The sequence below is a fragment of the Microtus pennsylvanicus genome, chromosome 3, assembly GCF_037038515.1.
Source record: "Microtus pennsylvanicus isolate mMicPen1 chromosome 3, mMicPen1.hap1, whole genome shotgun sequence".
NCBI lineage: Eukaryota > Metazoa > Chordata > Mammalia > Rodentia > Cricetidae > Microtus > Microtus pennsylvanicus.
Genome location: NC_134581.1, coordinates 12,990,134 through 13,016,720, shown reverse-complemented (window position 1 = coordinate 13,016,720; position 26,587 = coordinate 12,990,134). Strand labels below are relative to the sequence as shown.

Here is a 26,587-nt window from a genome sequence, read left to right as displayed (position 1 = left end):
AATTACTATTTCTGTTTTAAGATAATGGCAATAGATAGCCCCATCTGTTTTTCAGATGCATTGCTGGATTGCTGTGGAGTGTTGTAACATTGGTTCATTTTGATAGGTAGCCCACCTAGACCAGTTAGATGTAGTTTTTAGTCACAGTGGAAATTACTTTAGCAATTGGGACTTTAAAATTCTGAAAAATGAGCAGTTCCTTACGGTGTCAGGTGATTATATTCTGGGCACTAGCTCTTTGCTGCCCATGACTCAGGCTTTGCTGTCTCCTTGCTGATGCACGATTGTGGAAACATTAGAATTGCACATAGTTAAGTGTACTGCTGGGTGTAGTCAGTCTCCTTATAAGCTGCTTAAGGCATGGCTTAACTATCAACTGTGAAATATTTATGTTATTTCTTAGTAGTTTAATCACATTAACGCACAGGGGTGTATTTCTGTATTTCTTTTATTTTCCAGTTAGAATAGTGAAAAGAGGGGGAAAACCCCTGAAATGAAAAAACTTCCTTAGAGTGAGCACCAGAGTAAAACCTAAGTATTTTTAAAGCAATGTACATTTTTCTTTATACATATATGACAAAGTAAACATTCCTTCTCACCTGTATAATCTGGCACTTATAATGAAAAATTAAATGTCTGCATCTATTTGCTAAGTGCTGTTGTGTGTTTTAATCCTCGAATGTTGAGCTCTCTGGGCCACATGCAAATAAGAGTGCGTGGACACATCACAGCTGCTGAGCTGCTGCCTTTCCGACTGATACATGCGGTACCACCAAACTCAGCTTTGGATCCTGCTTATTCTAAGAAGGTGCCGCTGTGCTTTTGACTGGCTGGTTTTTGCTCCTTTGCTCTGATAAACAATTACTTTTTCAGTGAATAATTATCCATGTGCTTTCTTCTTCCCCAGGAAGATTCAGAGAGGGCCAGGTATTCTCACCGGTCTGGCCATCACCGTTCTTACCTGGTTTGTAGTATTATGTAAACTTGCCTGTGGTGCTGTTCCTCATTGTCTTCATGAAGTCAGACCTTTAATATGCTTGCTTTTATTTTTATCAGGGATTAGAGGATACATTGTCTCTTCGAAGCCTTGGCAGTCACAGGGTTGGTATTCTAAGTTGTTTACATCAAATAGCAAAGCTTTTAACAATAATCTTCCCTCAGCATCCGTGATTATCTGAGCAGTCCAGCAGTGTCCATTTATGCCTCTTCATAACATACGTGAACAATGCTGGCAAAGCTCCGTATTAGAAAGAGATGTTTTCTCTCAAATTATTGCTAGAAGCGAATCAATTCTAAAATCTTGAATATTTTTATTTTAATGCAGGTTTGTTCTTGCTTTCTGTAGAAATACCTTTGATTTTAGAAGTATCACAAAATCATAAGATGGAGTTTTGTAGAATAACATCTGCTTTGTCCTAATTTTTTGATTTTTCTTATTTTCATATCATAGACTGACAATCTATTGAATGAACATAGCTTTGGGGCTTGTCTGGCTAATTACAATTATAATTACATGGAACTATTGACTTGAGATTTTTTTCTTGCCATACGTATAGGAATTATGCTTTGACGTTTTGATTAATATTTTATAATATACCAGTCTTGTAGTATAGATTGTTATAAGTAGAGTAAAGATTTGCTGCCTAAAGTCTCGTGTGTTGTGCTGAAGCACAACCTTTCCTCTTCTTCTTTTTTTTTTTTTTTTGCTTTTTCGAGACAGGGTTTCTCTGTGGCTTTGGAGCCTGTCCTGGAACTAGCTCTGTAGACCAGGCTGGTCTCGAACTCACAGAGATCCGCCTGCCTCTGCCTCCCGAGTGCTGGGATTAAAGGCGTGCGAGAATTGTGCTTCAACACAGTGTTTTGCGCTTGTGTTATTTACGTTTTTCATCAGTAAAATCATCTTTCATATTTGTTCCTATTCTGATTTCCTTCCTACTTTATATATAAGTGTACTACTTAAGCTAATACCTGAAATAACAGGTATTAGCATTTTTATATTTTTAAGTACTCCACCTATTACACTCCAATACATTGTTTTCTTTTGGTGTATGTATGTGTTTCTAGAGTAACTTTATAAACTGGTTTCAAGTCATAAGTGCTCTATTTAGTTACAAATTTTAGACTGGTTTTGTAGTATTGACAAATTTTTGAAGAAACCTAAGATAACCAGTGGCTTTAAAATGGGTTTACAGGGGGCTGGAAAGCTGGCTCAGCAGTTAGAAAGCACTTGCTGCTGTTGCAGAGGGCCAGGGTCAGTTCTTAGCACCCACACAGCAGCAGCTCACAAACGCCTGTCACTCCAGGTCTAGGGCGTCTGGTGCCCTCTTGTGGCCTCTGTGTGCATATACCTACAGAAATGCTCCTTTCCAAAGTGCTTTTTATGTGTATGAATGCTTTTTAGAAGGAAAATGTGTGCATTTTCATGCTTGCTGCTAGAGACATTCTTTTCCTTCCTCTTTAAATAACTTTTTAAAAAACTATATAATGAGTCTACCAAAGTTTCAAAGTTGAGAGTCAAGGACTGCAAAATATTCTCCTCTTCCTTTTTGTGACCAGTTTCTTTGCTTTCAATTATAATGCTCATAATGTGAGTTTTCACAATTTATTATTGAGTATTTATAAATTTGAATGTGACCTTGGAGCATTGATCTTTAAGTTTGACCTAAGTTAGGGAACTTTAAGTCAAACCTCCAAATAAAAGAAATTTGCCATTAAACTCATAAGGAACTATTCACCTGGAGTGGGTATAAAACTACCAGTTGGATATCGATTTAGTGGAAATTGTATCAGTAAACATTGGAGATACAATTTTAATTCTTTTTTTTTAAATTTACGATAGCTTTGAAAATGTGTTCCCATTAATAGAAAAAAACTCTTTGTATTTTTTGAGGTTTATCTTAGGTGTACTGGTGCTGGAATGTGCATCAGTATCACATGTGTACAGTGCCCTCCAAGGCCAGAAGAGGTTGTCAAATCCTCTAGAGCTGGAATTAGATATGATGTGAGGCATTGTGTGGGTGCCGGCAATTGAACCCCGGTCCTCTGGAAGAGCAGGCAGTGCTCTTAAATGTGGAGCCATCTCTCCAGCCCCAACTCTTTGTATTTTTAAGAATTAACATGTGAGTGCCAAGGATGTAGCTAAGTGATTGAGTTCTTGACTAGCAGGTGCAAGGACTTAGGTTTAATTTCCATCACTGGAAAGAAAAAGCCAGTGTGAACTTGAAGAGTAATAAAGGAGTCTGCATTATCCTTGTGTGTATGTGTATGGATTCAACATGGTTTACATGTATAGATCTTTACAAAATTAAGTCTGAAAGCTCAGTGATAAATTGTATTTCTTTTTAACAATGTGCTTTGTTTTTGCGCTCTCTGGGGATGGAACCCTGTTCCAAGTGCTCCTCCACTGAGGCTGATGAACATCCCTAGCCTTTGAGATAGTTTTCCCCATTTTGCTTTAATTAGATGATCTTAGGAATTCTAAGCATTTGGAGTTTTTGTTTGTTGTTTTATTTTGGGGATCGGGTCCAGGGTATGTGGCAGACCACTCAGCTACCACTAGCTCTAAATTATTGACTTTTAAAATACCTTTACCAGTTCCACTAATCTGAATATGCCAGACAATTTTTGTCCTCTATAAAAATAAATATAATGGTCTAAAATAGTGACCTAAATGTTCTAATGGTTTACCATAAAATTTAGAGGTTTCAGTGTTTCTTTACCTGTGTTTTTAAACTTATAAGTTATGGTTTTAAAAGACTCATACTGTCTGCACATTTATTTGGTTTTGAAGCATTGGCGGTATGTGGATGTGGGTCAGGTACACTTAAGGTTTTATGCTGGATTTTTAGGATTTTGAACTTTTCTTTTGTCCAGTTAGTTATCTTTCAGAAACTGCTCTGTTGAGAGGTGCCCTGCTAGAAGCTACATGGTTTGAAAAGTGCTATAGACATTAAGACTAAAAATAAAAAGGACAAAGGAAGCCTGAGCCTGAATGTAGGCCTAGGGGAGGGACGAGTAAGTCAAAGTCTGTGACTGAAGAATGAAACTGTGTATGTTTGCTTGTTACATGTGAATAGATTGCTACTAACATGAATAGCAGTAGCTGCCTTAAAAATTACCACAGATGCTTGATTTTTGCTTTGTGTACAGTGTGCAAGAAGACAGTCAAAGAAATCTCAGATTAGGAAATAGTGTGACCTTGAATCATAGGATATTCACTATTCCTCATTAGTGGAGATTTTTACTGTTTAGTTACTATTTATTTAGTTCCTTGCCATATGTTAATGGTTTTGAGATAATTGTAGTGAATTCAGTTTTTCAATTATTCTTTAAACTTGTCTTTTGTTTAATTTCACTTAAGAGTTCATCGAAGGATATTACTGGGACACACTGGAGCAGAACCAGTACACCCAAAAGGAGAGGCATGATGGTGTGTACTTCTGAAATGTGTGGTCTCAGATTTTTATGTGTTTATTGTTGATTTTCAGTGTTGTGGACATAGAGGCCAGAGGAATAGGCTAGTGACACATGAGTTTCTACTTTGTTTTCCTGTGGAAACTTTAAAACAAATGTTGTCTCTAAGGTTCGATGACATGCCCTGACTTTGATTCCAAGATTATTTTGTAAGCCAAATCAGCTATGCGCTCTTCCTTGCTTTTGCTGTTTTTCAAACGATGGCAGACAGTGGTAGCGGCCACAGAGATGAGGAGGGAAGCATCTTCGACCTTGAACGGTTTATACGTTACATTTAAAGCCTCCCTTAGGCTGTATTGTTCTGTAATAGCCTAAGATTGAATCATCTTACTATCACTGATTCTGAATTTTGTTATTTGAAAGAAAAGTAGAGGCTGGGGAGTGTCTCAGTGACAAAGCACCTGCACAACATGCACAAGGCTCTCAGTGCAGCCAAAAGTTGGCGTGGGGGAGAATACAGCCTTTTGTGTGTTCAGGGTGGGGTTCTGTCTCAGACTGCAGAGTAGCTAGGGCTACGTGTGCCTATCACTATGCCTGGCATAAAACAAAGTTTTAGTCACACGTGCAGCTTAGCAATCATTTCTACTAAGAAAGTAAAGGTTATATCCAAATATAATAGCTTTTGCATTTAGTAATATTTTGCTTTTGAAGTAGTACTGTTTTGATTTTAATAATGACAAATGTTACCTTTTTCCCTTCTGTTCCTGACTTTGACAATGCAACCGACTTTCGCACTTTTCTGAAGTGCAGTACGATACCCTCAAGGACAGATCATCAAGGGTTCCGTCATTAGTATGTAGTGAGTGCATGACTTTGTGTTACGTGTGAGGCTTTTCTTTCTAAACACCAGTTATTGCTTGCTAATCATAGATTATGACTAACTTTCATGGTTTTGTTATACTTCTTTTTTGGGGGGGGAATGTGTAAAAAACCAAAAACGATTGTTTTTGCAGTTGTGCCATAATCAGATACTGGAATAATAGCCTTTCCCGTAGTCTTCAGGGTCAGGCTGAAAGTGTGGCTCAGTGATAAAGTGCTTCCTTGGCATTACAAGCCTGTACAAGCTCCCCAGTACTACAAAAACCAAAAATGCTTCAAATGGATCAAGTGTGTGCTGGAAGAGCTGAGATTTCTGCTCAGTAATTCATAGTTTCATCTTCCGAAGAAGAGCTAGTCCCTGTGCTCACCTGCTGCACAGGAGGCTGTGTTTATTTATTGTTGGAGCTGGTTCTCTCCTGCTACCATGTGGGTCCCAAGGATTGAACTCAGGTCACCCAGCATCAGACTTGGCAGCAAGCATCCTCATTTTCTGAGCCATCTATCTCTCCAGCTCCTCTGACAGTGTTCTGAAACACCTGAGCTACATACAGTAGTATACCTGTGCTCCATTTCATGTGTCATAGGCTGGCAGGTTACTAAATAAAACAGCCAGCAGTGATGGGTGGCAGCTGTAGATGTCCAAGAATTTTAGCTTGACATATTGAATTAGCTAAGGAAGTCAAACTGGCTTGGTTTTTTTTCTTTGTTTGTTTGTTCTGTTTTTTTGGTTACAATTATGTCAGTAGATTGCCCAAGTTTCTAGGCTGCGTAGTTTTCACTTAGATGTTCACAGTAAAGTATGAAAGATTATTCACAATGAGAAAATGAGCATGTCCTTCCTGTTGAGGATCTGACTGTGTGAAGTGGTTTTCCTAGGACAGCCTGTCGCCCTTGGCTGTTCTAAGGGTACTGCACAGTCTCACTACATAGATTGAATTTATTGTCTGCTGGTTGTTGTTGAGTAATAGTCCTGACCTTTGTCCCCCTGGGAGAAGTGATGTCTTTATATAATCTTGTTTCCAAAGTACTTTGTGTAAACTTAAGTATATACATTATAGGTATTTCTCTTCTGAATGGCTTATGGCCTGGCTCTACTAACTTAAGTATATACATTATAGGTATTTCTCTTCTGAATGGCTCATGGCCTGGCTCTACTAACTTAAGTATATACATTATAGATATTTCTCTTCTGAATGGCTCATGCCCTGGCTCTGCTAACTTGGTCTGAGAGTTAGAGAAATGGCTCAAGGGTTAAGAGCACTTACTGCTTCCAGAGAACCTGAGTTTAGGTCTCAGCATCCATGCTGGCTGGTTCACAACAACCTCTAACCCAGTTCTGGGGATCCATGCCCTCTTTATAGCATTTGCCCACATAGACCATAAATACATAATTACATACATATAAAATAAATAAAATAAACCCCCCCAAAAGAGTGTTGTTTTCAGCAATGAAATGTCCTTTTGGTTTATTTACAATACAACATTGTTTTTGCTTTTAGATAAGATGACTAAATGGGGGACAAGACTCAAGTAAGGTGTATAATGTAGTTGGATTTTTCTTTGGGCCACTAGCTCACAAATAATGGCATGGAGACTTATTAATTATGAAAGTTTGGCCTTAGATTAGGCTTATCCCAGTAGCTCTTATAACTTAAATTAACACTATTTATTTTCATCTACATTCTGTCATGTAGCTCATTACCTCATCTCTCCATACTGCTCATGCTGCTTCCTCCATGCCTGACTGGCGACTTTGCCTTCTTCCCCCCAGAGTTCTCTCTCTGCTTGGAAGTCCTTCCTAACTATTGGCTGTTCAGCTTTTTATTATACCAATCACAGCAATATAATTTCACACAGTGTACAAATATCCCACAATAGTCCCCATAGACATCCTTCTGACTCTCTGTCCTAATAAGTTCCCTTTAGCTGGCCAGACACCAGGTTAGTTAATGGACACAAGTCAAGTAAGAGAGGGTGATGTGTCTCCAGACTGCATATATCAGCCTTCTAAGTTCTCTCAGTCTGTTATTGACAGGAATTAGGTTGCATGCATACTACTCTTTATCATATGTACCTTTGCTATTATTTTATAATGAGTTTCATTCTTAAAATTTCACTACATGGCCATTAAAGTTGACTCAACAATTTTTACTTGCAGAATTATTCTTACAGTCACACCTATGGGATGAAGAAGCGATCTTCTAGTTCTCATAAAGACCCCCTGGTTAGTTCTACTTTGAAGTTTGATCTAGTTGTGATATTATGGACAGCACCAAATTACAAGTGGGTTTCATGCTCAAAGTTTGTTTTTTAGAAACTTGGAATGTACAATAATGTGTGTGATAGAGAGTTCCCATGTGAGAGCTCCCAAACCTTGTTACCTGTGTGATCACACTGCAGAACTAACAGGCTTTTCATTACAGTCACCGGGGTGCTCGGAACACCTCTTTATTGTGCTGTTGGCAGAAATGTAGTCCCTACCTTGCTGCCAGTTCTGGGTTCCCACGGGAGTGTTGGGAGGATGCACCTAGTAGGGAAGAGGGAGGCAGAGAATGCTGAAGGCACATTACAGAGAGGCCTTGGTATATGGGAAGGACTTGGCAGTTTTGTGCTCGGGGGAGGTGTGGGGGAGGTGTAAGTGATGGTGAGAGCGGTGTGGGGGAAGGGGTAGAATCAGGGACCCTGCAAGGAGTGTCAGCAGTAGGGAAGGAAGGTTCTCAGCTAGGGATTCATACACTTGCTTAGCCTCTAGGAAGGGGGATTTGAGAGATGATTTCTCTAACCTAGTAAATTATAAAAGTAGTATTATTCAGTGGGCCTAGGTTTGTCAGGGGCATTCTTAACTGTAGAATGATAATAACTCAGTTATTTGCATTTCATTTTTATCTGAGAGTTTTTTGTCTTATTTTTAAGGTAATAACAAGCAGTAATGACCTTGTTTGAAGTAGCTCACCTTTAGTGCCCACCCCTTACAGAGGTTTGGAACCATTGCTGCTTGTCCTGTCTTTGCTCAGATCCAGTGGTTTAAAGGCATTGCCTTGGGGAAGAAGGAGCCTTAACAGGATCAGATTTGCCTGTGTATTCAAATTTTGTCTTGGTGTGCTTCAAAAACATTTAACCTGAAAAAAATATATTAAATTTTTCTTTTTGCAGAGTGGCCTCTATTTTGACCAGAGAAACTATAGCAGTCTTAGACATAGCAAACCTGCCTCTACCTACTACTATCGGGTTTGTCCAAAGTCTTCGGTCTCATGTATTTACTCACCTTTAACACATCTCTAATCCCCCACTTTGCATTTAGACTATTTGTAACTAATCTCTTAATGGCTTGATATACCTGTATAGTTTTGGTAGCTGATTTATATAGTCCTTCTTGAGTGTATCTTCAGTGAGAACTGTTAAATCACCATGTTTGTAATGAAAATTTCAAATAGAAAAAGAATTTATACAGTGAGCACCATGTTCTTAGATTATTTAATTTACTTTCTTAGTCACATAATTATTTGTCTATCATTCCAAATTTTTTTTTTCAAAGGCAGTCTCACATGTATGTAGCCCAGGCTCAAACTCAAGATTGTTTTACCTCAGTCTCCTAGTTGCTGGTGTTAAGGCGGGGACCATAATGCCAAGCTTCTGTATAGTTTTTTGATTCATTTCAAAATAAGCTATAAGTATCAATACACTCACTAATAGATACTCTTTTAAGAAGTTAACATGTGAAAATCTAAGCTACGTATAGGATGAGAGGTATGTTATTATTTACTAGAGTATTAATGTAATGTTGGAATCTTGTTATTACTTTTTTGTCTGTTTTGGGGCTTTTGCTTGTTTTGTTTGTTTTTGAGACATGGTGTGTCTCTGTAGCCAAGGCCTGATCATCTTGCCTTAGCCACTTGTGTGCTCAGATTGCAGGCTAGTGTCTCCACAGTCAGCTAGAATCTTATTTTTTTCCAAGACATCTAACATTTAAAGCATACTGTAATGTGTGGTACCCAGTACATTTAAAAGTATTCAGGAATGGGGGCTAATCTATGTGGTAGAATAATTCATTAGCACATGCAAGGCTCTAAATTCAATTTCAGGCACTGGAAAACACAGTCAACTGAAAAACCTGTCTGCACACACTATTTCACTATTCCTGTTTGTCTAGGTTTAGTGAAAAAGAACTGAAAATTGTGTCTTAAGTGACTCCAGGGAAAGAAGTGTAATTTCTTTACAGAAAGTCCTTTTAGTGCATGAACTCTGGGGACTAGTTCAATTTACGTGGCTTCTAGCATGCTTTGTCCATGGCATGTTTTTAAAGATAAGCTTTCAAAACTATTTGGGGAAAAAATGGTGATAACTAAGAGCTTCCTTACCTATAACCAAACCCATTAGGAGTCTGCCACAAAATAATCCACAGTGCCCCAGGAACTACTGGTGACTGGTTTGAGACCACTGTTTGACACATTCCCAAATTCCGTGGTCCTCTTTTCTTCAGTGCTTTCCTGGGTCCCTGTCTCATACCTGCCAAAAATATCCTAATACCCAAAGGTTGTACATAATGATAGAAGTCTGCTAGAGGAGATTTTCTTTCTCACCCTTAACAGTTTGCACTCGGAAAGTGTCTAGTGACTTTTCTCTTGCTTCATGTGTTTTCACGCTACGCTAAGCACTTGGGACTTGCTAATGAGTTATGGAATCTAAAACCATAAACATGAAGCCTTTTGCTTGCATGATGGTGAGGTGCATTCTCCTGTGTTTCTGCTTTTGCTTATTTCTATTGTTCTGCCTCTCTTTGCAGTCTTCTTCCCTGTGCAGTGACCCGCTGGGGACATCGAGTAAGAACAGGGTTAGTACTTTCGAGGAGCCTGTGGCTGTCACAGCTGCCCTTGCCCTTCGTTAGGTTTAATTAGTGCACTTATTCCATAGGCCTCCTCTGCTGCAAATTCTGGTCTGCTGAGAAGTGCCAGCCTGGTTTGTATCTCCTTCTTGCAGTGTGTGCTCTGTGGTAGGGCCGCTGCCATGGCGCTGACTAAGCTGTGTGGCCTTTCTGCCACATGCTCTGCAGAGTACGCTGCCTGTGCTTAGGTTACAAAACTCAGGACGTGAAAAAATAATTCTGTTCTCTTTGCCAACATTGAAATGGATGACTTCTGGTAGCTTATGTTTAAGAATCTGTTTTCTGCAAGGAGATAAACTCCCTGGGTTCTACCACATTCACTTAGTTTTCTTTGGTATGGTTATGACCCTCAGCTGTGGCAATCAAAAGTCTACTAAATAACCAAATTTAAAGCATAACCAGTAGCTTAGTGTGTGTGGCTGTTGGTGCTTCTAGCCATTTGATGTTCTGTAGCCAGTTTCTGAAGACTGGAACCCAGAGTGCTTATACCTGTTCCCTTCCCTGCTGTTTGCTCTTTTAAGAGAATAAATTAATTAATATTAGCTTCCTCGTGTTATAAAGTGAGGGCAAAAGAAAATACTGTAGTGTTTTTGTTAATCCAAGTATATTGTTGAAGTTACAATGAAAATGATACAGCAAATGAATATAACATACCATCCTCAAACATTTTTTGAATTATGAACTGCCAAATAACGAAGGTATTTTCAAAGTAACTCCAGTGCGAAATAAGTAAATAATTATTCTTTTGTTCTTTAGGCATCATTGTCTGGTGGTGGATTATATAACCCTTATGGTTCCCGAACTGTAAGTGTAAATGGGAGGGGGTGACCACAGGAAGGGGCAGGAGTCATTTAGTCTGGCCCATTCATGCAGCCAGCTGTGAGAAGGTGACCGTTTGGAGATCAGGAGTGACATATGAGGGGAGTCTTGGGGAAAGTCTTCAGGCATCTCCTCCGCTTTTGAGGGTGGGTGTGAGGTGGCGTGCCAGACAAGGCAAAGCAGCTGTTTTTACCTTGGGTACCAGAGTCAAGTCAAGGGTAGAGCCACTGTATTACCAGCAGAAAAACGGAGCTGGCCATTGTTATAAAGCCTTTCTTCTTGGAAATGTTATAGCCATCTGAATACAGTTACTACTCATCGAGAGCGAGTTCCTCCCGGAGCAGCCCTGTGGTGAGCTCTCCAGCCTCTCTGCACACTTGAGGAGTGTCGAGTTGCTCTGCATTCCACTTTAGAATAGAGTGCTGTGTTTCACCATCTTCTGCATGGGTTATGTGTCCCCAAGTCCATAAAAACCAACTACTAATATGTACTAATTGACTGCTTTTGTGTGGACCCAAGTAATTTCTTAACTGAGTCTGGAACCGAGGCCTTTGGACAGGCTTAAAGTTTTTGTATTGTCATTTATGTGAAACACTTTGCTAACTCCTGTTGGGTGTGCTGTTCTGGCTATCCCTGCGTATGTTCCTGCATTGCCTTTTCTGTCTGTGGAGTGGTGGGAGAAGTAAAACAAATCAGTTCTTAAAACTTGTTATGTGCGCCTGCTACTCTTTCTAGAACATTACATTTATTTTGCAGTTTATAAGGTAAGTAATATTAGTAAAGGACAAGTCCAGAGTAAAGCTCCCCAGACAAACCTTACATGTAACCGTGCACATTCATGCTTTCAGAGATGTTCTGGACATGTGTGAGTGTTTTTCATTTCTACCATAAATGGCTTCCTTTCTAGTATGTGTTACTTCTCTATGTTTTCTTAAAGTATCTTTCTGTGTCTGTGCATACAGATTTATAGTATCCCTTTTTGCCATTATTATCATCATTATCATTGTCATCATCATTTTAGACAATTAAGCTATGCCCACCTTTTCAATTATTTTCTCTTTGAGATAATTTTGTATTATCAAATCTTTTTAATATTAGCATACTATCACACGAATGTACAGATGTTAATTCTAAAAATCATTTTACTATTGATGGTCATTTAGATGGTTAGACATTTTCTATGTGTACTCATGAGCTTTGCATGCACAAATGGAGGTCAGAGGTCAAAGTCAGGTATCTGTCTATTACTCCTCTCTACCTTGTTTGTTTAGACAAAGTCTCACTTAACCTAGAGATCACTGTTTTGGCTAGACAGGCCAGGGAGCCCCTGAGAGCCACTGTCCCCCCAGTGCGTACACTACCAGGCCTGGCTTTTACATGGGTGCTGGAATTACAGATTAAAGCTTCATGCTTGCATACCCTCTCCCTAGCCCTGTGGTGAACATTCTTACACATGTTCTCTGCCCCTGTCTTTCCCTTCCTTTCACACCCGTACACATGCACAGAGAGTACATTTACATGAATATATCTGTAAGACAAATATGTATCAGGAAATGTTAGGAATATAAGAGCATATGCATTTTCAAAAGAAGATTAGTTTTGTTTTATGTGTATAAATGTTCTGCCTACATATACATGTTTGTACCATGTGTAAGCCTGTGTCCGCAAAGGCTTGAAGAGGACTTTGTGACCTGGAACTGTACTTAGAGGAGATTGTGAGCTAGCATGTGGCTGCGGGAAGCAAACCCAGGTCCTTTGAAGAGAGCAAAGGATGTGTCCTGCTGAGCCATCTCTCCAGCCCTCCCAGGCTTTGAGGCAGGATTTTACTGTGTAGCTCTGGAGAGTCTGGAACTCACTCTGTAGACTAAACTGACCTCGAACTCACAGAGATCTGGCTGCCTCTGCCTTCTGAATGCTGGGATTAAAGGTGTGGGTCACCATGCTCAGAGTGTATGTGTTTCAATTTTGCTATATCTGACCATGTTGACAACTAAAAAGACTGTACTCATTTACATTTCCAAAGTCAATGATTACTTTCAGCGTACTAGCTTGTTATCCTTACAGATTATACCAAACTGGAGAAATTAATAATTATCAGGGAAAAGAAGAGTTCTGTGGGCTTTTACATTTAAAACGTTTGCAGTTTTGCCCTCCAGAACAGCAGTTCTCAGAGATCCCACCCTTGGACTTAGTAAACACTAACACGGGTGTATTTAGGGCGTAAGGGCTTTGTCACAAAAGAAGGATGTTTACTCTTAGCCCACTGTGTACTCAGAATTCTACTTGGCAGTTTTCAGACCTGGTAACATTTTTAATATGTCAAATGTAGTGTTCCCCTGCAAAAATTTTTGATAATATATTTTCAAAAACACAACAGTGTAGGTCCTTGCTCTTGTGAGTTGACTAGATTCTGTTTCATTTGCAATGTGGGTTCAGAATTACTACCTTAGTGATGCCAAAATGGCATCTTAGTGACATCAGAATGGGGATAAAGTAGTAGGCCGAAGATGAGCTCTGCCAGTAGATCGGGAAGAACACAGTCCTGTGCCGGGATAATAGTACCATCTCCGCCAACTGCGGAGGGATGAGGACCAGGAAATGAGTCACTGCCTCAAGGACTTTGTTGGTAGGAACTTTTTTAACATATGTTATTTCATTTAAAAACATTTTTTCCTTTCTCAAATTGAAATCATAAGTATATTTATTGACGTCTCAAGGGACTTCACAGATATGCAAGTCTAAAAATACCATGACCTCCCTAGCTGATTTCGTCTCGTTTACTCATACCCTCACCAGTGTTTAATGTTAATAAAAGAGAGTTTTGCTTTATTCTTTGTGCTTTTGGGAAGTATCTTGACTTGTAGTGATACTTCATTATGCCTTCTAGCAGCTTATCTCTTTTAACGGAGTGCAGCGGTTCATGTCAATTACAGTGTGCAATAGAGTGGCCTTCTAAAACTCTTCCACGGTGTTTATAGTCCACGAGAACAGTAGAGAAACTGAATCTTTTTCACTTTCTTAGTCTATCGACGACGACACCACAAGCATTGTGTCTTCTGATCGTGCCAGTCGTGGGCGAAGGGACAGTGTGGTGAGCATGGTCTGCATGAAAACAGTTACAGCTGTTACAGGACAGTACTGTATGATTATGTGACATTTACTGAAAAGTGAAGCTTGTGTTTTCCTCAAATAGAGTTTATGTGCACAGTTTGCTTTGCCATGTTGTCGAGAATGACTCACAAGGCTCAGGCACAAATCGTTGACTGAAAACTTTCACCTTATCTTGTTAGAGGGAGGGCCTGCTTCTTCGTCCCTGCCACCCAGCTAGCTTAGCCCCAAAATAACCACACAGAAGCTGTATTAATTAAAACATTGCTTGGCTCATTAGCTCTAGCTTCCTATTGGCTAACTCTTGTATTAATTTAACCCATTTCTATTCATCTGTCTACTGCCACGTGGCAGTGGCTTACCGGCAAAGATTTGGCATGTCTGACTCTGGTGGCTCCATTGCTCCTCCCCTGACTTCGCCCTTCTTCCTCCCAGCATACAGCCAAACTTTCCCTGCCTAGTTCTGTTCTTCCCTGCCATAGCTATGCTCAAAGCAGTTCTTTGTTCAATTCAACCAATAGAAGCAACACATAGACAGGACCTCCCACACCATTATCTGTTGTTTTTTATGCACACATTTTATCCGCTTATTTTCCAAAACGAGCCTCTCAAACAAGAGTCACACTTACACCATCATACAGTACTCATGTGTGAGACTGTGACGTTGTCAGCTGTCAGTGGCAAGATTGAAAAACATCAATTCAGACATTTCACCCAGTTAATCATTGTGGACTTTGTGCTATTCTTTAATGATGCTGCAAGTGTTGCAGGGTGACGTTTTTGTTCTCTATAAGGAACTGATCTGGAAATTAGAGTAGAGGACTGTGTCAGCATGGAGCCAGAATAAAGAGACCTATGAAGCTGTAATTTCTTCCAAAAGCGGTACAAACTCAGTGTGCGCAGTTGTAAACCAAAGTTCTCATAAAGGGAGCACCACATGTTTGTGTGAGATAAATTCATCTGATTAAAGCATTTTTGGTTCCTTAGCCATCCAGATAATGTTCATACTCATGGCCGAAGGAGAAATAAAAGTCATAACACCTTGGAAGCAGTGGAAATAGGGACTTAATAGTGATGGGCTTGCCTCAACCTCAATAACCTGTTAGTTGTTTCTGTCCAGTGGAGATGGCTGTCTTCTCTGTTGTTAGACTTAATACCTGTACTCAGTGAGTGACTCTGGAAGACACCTTTCAAACTTCCAAGGTAGTAGGTGCTAATCATATATTATATGTAATCAAGGCGTAACGAATAAAAATATCATTTCTTGATTTTGCTAGCCATTGGCAGACGTCTTGTTCCTATGGATGGTTTCTTGGTGAGGAATTTTAGAGCAAGGCAGATACACTTGGAGTAAGAATGACTGATGAGCGGGTGCAGTCATTCTACTGTGGAGTGCAGTGTTGAGAGCACCAGGAGCCATTTGTTCAGCCAAGGACAGAGCTCTGACTTTACAGGACTTACGTTCTAGGAAAAGACAGAAATAAACTAGTAAGGAAAGGAGCACAAAAGGAAGACAGTTTAGGGTGTGAAGAAAAGAGCAGGTGACTGGGACAGAGGACCTTGAGTGGGTGTGTCAGAGTGACCCTTGGAAGTGTGCTCAGAGACAGTGGCTTCTGATGGGAGAGGCTCGGCTCTTTGAGTGGCAAGAGAGGGCCTTTACAGGCCAGTTTTTCTCATTGTTTTGTCCAACAGTTCCTGATATGACATGTGAAAAGGAAGAAATTATTGCAGAAATTGAGTATTGCCAGAGTTGATAACTATAAAGAATTATAATTTTATAAAATATAGTAGAGATTTGATAGTGGTCTGAACACTGCCCTCACCAGTCGAAGGTTCCCAGTGCTTCAGTGTGGAAGATGTGCTTGTCATGAGCTCAGGCAGAAAATGGTCTGTAGCATAGACTTGCACTTGTACTGTTGAAAGAACTTACTCTAGGGAGCTGTGACTTCATTCATTCATTCATTCATTCATTCATTCAATGACTTCAATCATTCATTCATACCTCTTTTTTACTTTTTGAAATAGATCAATTGTAAAAGTTTCCTCATTTCACAATAGTTTATCAAACATCAGATTAAGACAGGCACACAACTTTCTAGTTGGCTAGTGTTCTTTTTCTTTTTTCTGACGTGTAAAGTGTCTCATTTTCTCTGACTGAAAGGTCTCTGCCGCTGATTATTTTAGTCGCTCCAATCGTAGGGGGAGTGTTGTCTCTGAGGTGGATGACGCCGGCATCTCAGACTTGACCAGCGTGAGTGTATTGCATGGGTCATTGTGTTGTCCCAGGCATGCGACTAACTGCTTATGTAGTAACTATTTTTAAAATTAGGAATTTAATTAACTCCTTAGACATATTTACTTGAGCATATTAACATGAAACATAATTATTTTGGAATATATTTGTTAAAATGTTCTTTAAAATCCCTCTTTCTTTTACCCTGTGGAATTCCCTCATTAGCATCTTCAATGATTCCTAATATCATCCTAATTTTGTTTCATATGTTTTTTTTTTACTATTCTTTTTATCTGAATTATTTTAGAGTCAATCCATTTCCATCATGTCATTTCCTAACAGGTAGCTGATATGCATACCTAACCCTCCACCTAAGGAAATAAACAAGTAGTTTCCTAACACTAGCCTTGGCCCGTATTCAGGTGCTTCTGGTCTACTTTTTGCCCCCTGCTTGGTTTTGATAAACCTATATATAAAGTGTTAGATTTTAAAAGCTGGATAATAAAGTATGCAGCTTGGCAAAATGCTCCATGTTCAGTAACCAGAAAGGAACTGTGAAGAGATTTTAAAGTGGACTCTGGCATTGGTCTGAGGCACCCTTCCTAGTGGATCGGGGACTGAGTGGGAGTCGAGTGTCCATGGGGGCACCTCTGGCTACTCCACTCTGCATGTACTTTGTGACCTGCCTGCTGAGCTCATCTCTCCAGCCCCTCCTCACCTGGCTTGGCATCATGCAGACAAGTCCTGTTCTGATTGCCCAGCACTATGAAGGGATTTCTCCCTGGTTATGCAGAGATCGTTTTTTATTAGCACTTCACTTATGGTATGAAGTAGCTATTTTCGAACTATTTCAATCCTAGAAAATAATCTTAATTATTTTAATTGCAGTTCTAATTATTCCACGCTACTAATTTAAATCTAGCCATATAGCAAGAATCTTGCTGTGGATTGGACCAAGGACTTTGTCTATGATGAAATCAGGAGCTGGCTTCCCAGTTATCCGAGATGTTTGGTGCCTGCTTAGCAACCTCTTTTTAATTTTTAAAACATTTTCATTTATTTTGTGTATGTATGTTCATGTGATCATATGGCAGGGAGCACATGTGTAGGCCAGAGGAGAGCTTGCAGGAGTTGGTTTTCTCCTTCTTTTACGTAGTCTTGAGGATTGGACTCATGTCATGAGGCTCAGTGGCAAGTGCCTGGTCCATTGGTACCTGCTTTTTTTTCATAGATATAATTGAATTTACTATATAGATGTGTTTTCTTGGTGGCTTGTTTTCTGTCAACCTCACAAATCATCTTGCCTGAATTAGTAGTCATAGCCTTTGTACACTGAGTTCTTGGCAGTTTGCTTTAGTAATTATGTAGACATGAAGAACATTACAGTCTGTCTCTTACTGCCTCTATTAATTAAATACCTCTTTAATGTAAGCAAAAGATTGTTTAGAACAGGGCTTCTCCTGTTATTTTATAGCCTGAGAGCCATTGCCTTTTGTATTTTTAAATACCTATAAAAGATCATTAATTTTGCTTTTTGATAATTTTTTGTTTGTTTGTTTGTTTTGTTTTGTTTTTGAGGCAGGGTTTCTTTGTGTAATAGTCCTAGCTGCCCTGGAACTAGCTCTTATAGATCAGGCTGGCCTCGAACTAACAGAGATCAACCTGCCTCTGCCTCTCTAGTGCTGGAGTTAAAGGTGTGCGCCACCACTGTCTTCTAAACAGGGGACTTTCGCTAAATTGAAAAGCATATGCTTTAGTTCACCTCACTGAAGCAGGTGAAAGGGAGTTTGTATTGGTTGATTCTTCCCCGTTCCCAGCTCTGCCTTAGCAAGATGTTTTCTAGCTGCCATGTTGTGGACCCACTGTCTGCTCACATGGTGATAATCCTGGATCCAGGAGGTGCTGGAGAAAGGTGCCAGCCAGTTGTACAAGACTACAGGATTGATATGCTGTAACTTCCGGTCTTGCTCTGTAGGCAGGCTAGCATACAGGAAAAGAGTCTAACTGTGTGCTGACTTACTTCTCATTGCACTTGTTTTTAGAAAGAAATCCTTAGCCAGATTCACTTCAGGAAGTCATTAATCCACTTCTCTCTTCCCTTCTCTGTTATGATCAGATCCACTTCCTGTATTTTGTTTGTTTCTCATTAAACAAGTTTTAGATAACCTTGTCATTATTAGCATTATTATGTTGAGCTTTCTTGATACAAAAATTCAAAATTCATAATGTTTTAAAATCTAAAAGTTTTTATGTACCTTCGTTGTGTTATATAAGCTAGGTTGTAGCCAAACTTCAGTTCACACTAAAAATAATACATATAAATAAATAATATATATATATTATATATATAAAGTTAACTTATGTGTATAAAGTGTGAAATGTAGATGCATTCTATGTTTAGACTTGGGTACTAAGATATCTTAGTGTGTATATATGATTATTTCCATAGCTGGAAAAAAACCCTAAATTTGAAACACTTCTTTTTACCAGGTATGTCAAATGAAGGATATTTAATAGAAGTTAATGGATAATTGTAATCTAATGGATACATTTAACAAACTACACTGTAAATACTTTATTTAGAGTATGCTTTTATACCTTAAGTGTGATTAAACTTTATTGCATTTTAAAAGCCTTTTCAGGATCTGGCAGGTACCTTTAGTCATTTATTATAGACATTAGCTTGTCATTGCAATACGCCTATATAGGTTTGGCCTCAGTGAGACTGAGGCAGTCTTTGGCCTCAACTCACTGCAGTCAACATAATTGGACTGCGGCATGACTGCTTTATGCTGGCTTACCAATTCCTGAGGTTTGGCGCATGATCAGTTTGTGTTGCAACAGATGGGATCTGTTAGAATACAGTGAACACGATAGAGTCAGCATTGTGGAGGCGTCAGTGACGCGGCCTCTGAAATCTAAGATTATTCCGGCGGTGGTCTAGTAAAGTGGGTGAGCTTGGGGTCATTTTTTTTTTAATGTGCTATGAAGAAGGATTTCAGATGGACTTGAGTAGTTTATTTTGAATACGTCTCTTCTTGTTAACCTATTAGCAGAAAAGAATTAGGAAATACTTATGAAAATAAGGCAGTTTATGAAGATACACTTCTTTGGCTCTAACTGCTGGGCAGTGCTTTCCACCAGTGCCGCTCGAGAGGGGTTCTTCCTCATTTAGAGCAGAAAGTGACGGGATTGAAATCCCAGCTGTCATTGCCTGCTTGCTGTAATACATTTTGTGCTTTTTAAAGTAAGTCCAAATAAATTAAAATGATTTCCTTTTCAAAGCATTACAGCAAGAAATGAGACATCAAAACCCAGCCTTTGTATCTCTGATAAGTGTATTAATTAAGTGAAAGGTCTCTATTTAAACATGATAACTGGGTAATAAAATATGTGCTAGAAACTTTACATGTGAGAAAGGTGGGTTAAAGTCGTCTGAGCAAAGGCAGAGATGCTTCCTGTTCTGTAATTAAGCTAAAGGAGGTTTTCCAACCTCCTTCCCGTGAATGGCTGTGAAGGCCCATTTCAGAGTTCAGGACTGGGGATATTTTCATTTAGTTTTAAGTTTCCATGTCACTTTTCCCACTATAGCTAAAAGCATATGCAGGTAAAGATGAATGCTGGAGTTGATGAAACACGTTCAGATCCAGCCAGCACAGCTAGAAAGTGGTCAGCCTCCAGTAAAGCTTCCCACCTCTGAATTTTTCCCGTAGTTCTAGTTAGAATTTTGGAATGGATGTTTAAGGAACCATGCTTCTTGAAGCTGGTCTGAGAAGCCAGGAAGGCTGAATTAGCAGCAGAAGCCAGGCTAGTCTGACTGTGGCATGTTGAGATAATACGCCACTGTGGAGATGCCAACATAAGTGAAGCCTGTGAGTACAGATGGATGGAGTGGATCCTGAGCCCTTACAGCACTGGTGCTGTTCTTGTTCGAGTACAGAGAAGGATATGCAGATCCAAGGCTTGCATGCTAGAGGTCAGACAGCAACAAATGGAGCGGCCTCACAGTGCAGGGAGAAGAAATGCTATCAAGAAAAATGAAGTATTTTTAAAACTTTGAGGCTTGGGGAAAAGAAGATGAACAATGTGTCTGTGACAGTGTTGTTAAGATTTTCAGAGACTTGGCGTTGGCTGTTCTTGGCAGAGCAGGGTCTGGTGGGGAGAAAGGCCGATTTCTTACACCCTTTTGTACTGCTTGAGTTTGTTATGTGTGTAAGGAAACATATGTTTATATAACCTGCTTTTGGCATTAAATAGTTTTATGCATGCATTCTGTGTCTTAATGTTTAAAACATTTTTATAGGGCTGGAGAGATGGCTCAGAGGTTAAGAGCACCAGCTGCGTGCGCTTCCAGAAGTCTGGTGTTCAATTCCCAGCAACCACATGGTGGCTCACAACCATCTTTAGAGGGATCTGATGCCCTCTTCTGGTGTAAAGGCATAGTACAGTTAGCACACTCATACATAAAATAAATAATCTTTTAAAAAAGAAAAGTCTTTAAAAAAAACATTTTTGTATTGATAGTCGCTCTGCTTAATTGAGCTTTGTATGCAGTTTTCTTTAATGTATTTATTAAATACCATGAAAAGAAAAATCTGTCTGAAGAATCTAAAATTTCGAATCCATGTAGCTTGCTTCCAACCTATATTCTTTAGGATATGAACTAAAAATTCTTGATATTTTGTTATAACTTTTATTTCAGTTTTATGGTGTTTACTTTTGATTCCACACATCACTGAACTTAGAAAACCCTGTTGAGATTGTTCATCTCCCCACAAAATAAGAGTCAGCACGCTGAACGTCTTCTTGATCTTCCTATCTCTCTTTTTTTCTAGTTGGATGAAAAATCAGACAAACAGTATGCTGAAAATTACACAAGAGTGAGTATAAAATTCTTGATGGGATGGAGCTCTCAAGGTCAGCCCCGCGCTTCCTGGGACTCATTGGTTTTGTTCAGCATTATTGGCCAGTGGAGCTGCTCTTCCCATCCTCTGTTTCCTGTGCTTGACCTTCAAATTCCTCCAGCCTTAGATCATGTGAAAGCCCTGGGAAGAGAGAAGCCACATCTTATTTCACAGGACGTCATCCCTAAAGCTCTTGGCTACTCTTTTGATTCCCACTCCCTAAAAACTGATATTGAAAAGCCATTAAACATGGAAATGAAGTATCTAGGAATGAACCAACAAACCCATAGCTTTGATTTTTTTTTCCTTATAGATAACTCACTTCTCTAAGAAAAGTAGAAATCCCTTGTAGAGAAGTGCCTCTGTAGTAAAGTTTCTGCTTTCTAAACATTTTTTAAGAAGCCAGGGAAATGATCTACTGTATTAAATTTTATAATGCCAAGCAAAACTATAAGTCTATGCAGTTTTAATTTTTTAAGCCACACTCTAGAAAAAGCATTATAATAGTCGACCCAAATGACCAACACATTTCAACATAGAATCAATGTAGATGTTCTGTTTTGTGATATTTGAGTCAGGGTCCTGGTATATAACCTAGTATATAACCTTGACTTCTGCCTCAGCCTGTTGCTGGAATTGCAGAACTGCACCACTGTGTTCCACTTAAAATTATTATGATGTACTTTGTTCCCTCTTCCTTCTGCAACAAGCCCTCAAAATCTGTGTATATTATACTTACATCTCATTTGGACTCACTAAATTTCAGGTGATTTCTTTTGACTTACAAGTATTCCAGATAGCACAGGTCTCTGCTATTTGTTAGTCAAGAGTGTGGTTTTGGAGAGAACAGTCTAAACTTATAGCGTGTACGATGTTCTTTTCTTGCTCTTGGCTACAAATAGGTTTATCTTTCTCGGCAGAGATGAGCTGCTTAAGCAATGTTAGGAGCGAAAGTAGGAAAGTGCTAATTAGACATTAGTTATGAATTTCTAAAACAACTTTAAATTAGCCTGGCAGCTCACCTGAGTGGTGTTTGAATGTGACAAAAGCCTAGAATACAAAAGCTTCTATAAAAATTATTTTCACCTATGAATTTTGAATTTTAGATTCTGATAGTATCTAGGCTGACTGTGAACTGCTCCTGGTGGTCTTCTTGACTGTGTTGTTAGAATGTTCATCTGACTGTGTTGTTAGAATGTTCATCTGACTGTGTTGTTAGAATGTTCATCTGACTGTGTTGTTAGGATGTTCATCTGACTGTGTTGTTAGGATGTTCATCTGACTGTGTTGTTAGGATGTTCATCTGACTGTGTTGTTAGGATGTTCATCTGACTGTGTTGTTAGGATGTTCATCTGACTGTGTTGTTAGGATGTTCATCTGACGCTCACCTGCTCCCAACACTCTACCCAGGTTCGGTCTTCACAGCAAATGGTTTTAAAGAACAGCTCACAGTGTCATTGTCTCTCTTTTTCAGCCTTCATCTCGAAATTCTGCCTCAGCCACAACACCTCTAAGCGGAAACTCATCCAGACGGGGCAGCGGGGACACCAGCAGCTTAATAGACCCAGACACCTCGTTAAGTGAACTGCGGGTAAACCATAGTTTGTCTGCCTTGGCAAAGCAGCTTTGGTTTCTTTGTAGTTCATGGAGCTTTTAACATTTAATGTGACTTATGAGGAACAAACAGAGTTTCTGTAAAGGCCTGGTCATCATCATCACAGCTCAACATCCCGCTTGGATGTTTCCGAGCAGAAAGGAAGGGATTAGATCATTCTTTCTTCAGTTATCGTTCCTGAAGATGTGATGGCATTGGAATGGGTTCAGTCAATGACAAACAGTTATGTAACATATATGAAAGTAATTCTTTAAGAAAAAGACCTTGCCATGTTTTAATTGGAAAGTTATTAGCCTTTGACTATGAAAATTATTAGCCTTTTGAGCCATTATCATATTAGGTACTTAAATATAATTTCTTAGTATTTCATACTAAAGTATAGTATTTGGTCAGCAGAAATGCCTGAGCTGATCCATTAGTTACATCTCCATCCTTATAAACCCTTTTATTTGGAAGACGAGAATGTACCAAAAATTATGTTGATTGTCTTATTTGCTGAATCTGTTCTGAGTAATAGATCAAGACTTGTGAGAAAAACTGCAATCACCTACCCACTCACTCATTCTCTCATGTTTGTGAACACTTGGTAGTGGACATGTAGACAGCCAATCATGTTCTGCCCTTCAGGAGATCATTGTTCACTGAAAAGATTCTAACCGGTTAAACCAGCTAATACTAGTCAGTGATACCAAGAACAGGATAAGTTAGTTCAGACAGGCTTTGTGTAAATTTGACTAGGAACAGAGAGAGCATAAGACTTTTCAGAGAAGCAAGTTCAGAGCTAAGTCTTGAAGGAAGAATAAAAATAAAGCAAGGAAACTGGAGGGGAGTCTCTCTTGAATGAATTCAGAGAACTTGAGGGTTATTGGTATAGAAGACTTGGAGAGTTTAGGGTAACAAGGAAGGAGGAATTGCTGGTGAAAGAAAGCAGGGGGTGGGAGTGAGGTGGGGATCTGGGGGTACAAATCACAACTTGCTGTATTGGATAGGAGAGCAGTATGATTTGATTTGCATTCTTAAAAGTAACTCTAGCCACAGTCCTGAGGGAGCATTAGATGACAGGAGAACATAACCCAAGGCTTGAACAGTGAGGAAGGAAGAAGTGGGCAAGTGAAAACTTCAGGGGAGGAAATGCAAGCGGCTGGCCCTGAGGTGACTTTGCAACACTAGGATTAGGATGGGCAGTCAGTCAAGAGATGGAAGATCAAACAGGTATCTGCTTTGTTTATTTTCTTTCCTTTTCTTTTTGTAAAGTAAGGTTTCTTATATTTCTATGGGTTGGCTGGAGCAGGTGGGAAGGGAGGCTGAGAGTTGAGGGAGAGCAGGCTTACCTGGAGGGCATGCCTGTGGCCATGCCTTTCCACTGCCACTGGGCAGGCGCCTGTCTGTGAAAGAGCAGGGCAGCCGGTGAGGAGGAGTTGTAGAGCTGTGGCAGGCAGGAGAGTCGATGGGTGGCATCTATGCCTTGGGAGATGTCAGTGTTCTCCCAATAGTTTGAACTATTGACCAGAGTTTGAATAAGGAAAGTCTTGCTTTAGGGGCTGCATTCTCATGAGACAGAAGGACACTGAGACAACTTCTTCCAGTCTTGGCCTTAGGTTGCTCTTTTATAGACTTAGCCTTTACCTTTTTCCCTTGAAAGAATAATCTCTGAGAAAGAGATGAGCTTTTGGGTCCTAGTGCCTGACTCCTGATGGACCCCTAGGAAAATGCTTGTTGAATGGATCAGTGAGTGTAAGGCCGGCTCCCTGTCACAGAGGGAAAGCACAGAGCAAGATGGTCTCCAGCAGTCCGTTCTGCTGCCGTTGCCGCACTCAGAGTCCTGTTGCAGTTATAGCCTACCTGACTCTACATGACGTGATTGGACTTAATAAATAATATTTTCCATTTAAAAGTTGGCTTATTTTTTTAAAGAAGAATTTATGGAAACATTTGGAGCAAATGCTCTTCTCATCAATTAAAGATATCCTCTGAGTAGAATTTACCACTGGAAATTGTTTTCTTGTGTTTAATTTCCTTCTCTTTCTCCCAAATTAATGTGCTCAGTAGTAGCTAAGTGATTTAAAAGTAACATAGTTTTTATACTGTATTGTTTTTTAAAACTTACGCATGAAGAATAAAATTTGTTTTCAATTAATTTACTATGTATTTACCAGTGTAAGTGAAGTATTATACTAAAAATATTTGTGATTTATAAATTAAAAAACATATTTTAAAAATGTTAGAATATATATATTGCCATATCTATATATCTATATCTCCATTTTCTAGTGCTATTTTCAAAAAATTCAGTGTCAAGGAAGTATTGATACTAGATTGATTTCTCTGGTTCCACTGTTATCTGAAGGATTTGCCTCTTGCAGTGGTTTGGGAATGGGGGGTGGTGTTCACATTTTTATGTTTGAATTTCTTTAGTTTTAGTCGAACTAAGTTGTATTTTCATCTGATTACTTTGAGTTTTAAGATATATTTTGCGACGGTTCATTCTTATGTCCTGCAGGACATCTATGACCTGAAGGACCAGATACATGATGTAGAAGGGAGATACATGCAGGGACTTAAGGAACTGAAGGTACAGGGCTCCTTGTAGCCCACGCATGCTCTGTATGCAGAAGTGTTGGTAACTGTGGTCCCAGAGTCCATTAACCGGCTGCTCATAGCTTTACTAACAGTGTGTGTCCTTCCAGCATGTGCTTACCCGGCAGTACACAGGACAGGGCAGCTCGCCATCGGGGCTGATTAGTTTAGATGGTAGTGTAGGTTTGGGGGAAAGTTGGAGCAGAAGATACTATAACTTGTACTTTTATTATTTTGAGACAGGGACTCTCTGTGTAGCCCAGGCTGGTCTCTTTGCCTTTGGTCCTCTTGCCTTGGCCTCAGTGCTGGGATTCTAAATGTGTGCTGCCATAGCCAGCTCGTTACAGTTTCTATGACTTGAAAAATTTTAGTTGTCTCTTGGGTCTTAACCATACAACATTAGACAAACAACTAAAATATTCTAAGGATATTTTTTACTGAGAACTGGACCTTGAAAGTCTCCCCAGCTCAATGAAAGCATTGCCTGATTCTGCCACCAAGTCCAATCAGTCTTAGAAGTGGGGAAGCCTTAAAGAAGGGACCTAAAGGCATGCGTACTGATTCTTTTCTTACCTGTATATAAGTTAAGATTATTTATGTTAGTGTGTTAAAGAATTCAGAGCTGGCAAGGTGGTTCAGTGAGTGAAGTACCTCGCCACCGAGCCTGATGTCCTGAGTTGGATCCCTGGAACCCACAGGTAGAAGGAGAAAACTGCCACCAGCAAGTTATCCTCTGCCTCCACATGTGTGCCCTGGCATTTGTGTATATGCACGCGCGCGCGCACACACACACACACACACATACAAAATAATGTAATTTAAAAATTAAGAGATCTAATCTTAAAAAAATAATTTGGAGGTCAGTTTGAATGGCCTGTATCTCTTCCCAACAAGGATGTCTGTACTTGAAGTGTAAATGTGTCAGGCGGTCATTTGATTATGCCTCCCACCCCATGTTTCAGTATATAGTTCAAGCTGGATATTGTGAAGAAACTAGAGGTCTCATTAAACATGACAGGTGTTAGATGCAAACACCAGCAAGCCTCTAGAGGAGCGAATGCAAGGCACTCTGATAGGTGACTCAGCACAGCCACACACGGTACCAAAAAGGACGAGAGTTCTCCTATGAGGTGTGCCCCTGGGAGCCTGAGGTGAG

General features: G+C 39.6%; 1 protein-coding gene across 23 annotated transcripts in view; it reads left to right on the top strand.

The window, feature by feature from the left end:
- Positions 1–26,587, top strand: part of Lrrfip2 (LRR binding FLII interacting protein 2) — a 110,785-nt gene that overhangs the window by 53,730 nt on the left and 30,468 nt on the right. For 3 of the 23 annotated variants that reach the window (XM_075964388.1, XM_075964385.1, XM_075964392.1), the window contains exons 6-20: positions 908–964; positions 1,057–1,101; positions 4,361–4,429; positions 5,224–5,265; positions 7,451–7,516; positions 8,446–8,520; positions 10,076–10,123; positions 10,204–10,248; positions 10,931–10,978; positions 11,288–11,344; positions 14,016–14,084; positions 16,263–16,352; positions 21,170–21,214; positions 22,714–22,830; positions 25,355–25,426. In XM_075964388.1, coding sequence (XP_075820503.1) covers positions 908–964; positions 1,057–1,101; positions 4,361–4,429; positions 5,224–5,265; positions 7,451–7,516; positions 8,446–8,520; positions 10,076–10,123; positions 10,204–10,248; positions 10,931–10,978; positions 11,288–11,344; positions 14,016–14,084; positions 16,263–16,352; positions 21,170–21,214; positions 22,714–22,830; positions 25,355–25,426 — 945 coding nt within the window. Of the gene's footprint in view, positions 1–907; positions 965–1,056; positions 1,102–4,360; positions 4,430–5,218; positions 5,266–7,450; positions 7,517–8,445; positions 8,521–10,075; positions 10,124–10,203; positions 10,249–10,930; positions 10,979–11,287; positions 11,345–14,015; positions 14,085–16,262; positions 16,353–21,169; positions 21,215–22,713; positions 22,831–25,354; positions 25,427–26,587 lie in introns of all 23 variants that reach the window. The other 20 variants (XM_075964405.1, XM_075964403.1, XM_075964400.1 and 17 more) reach the window with 14 other exon arrangements.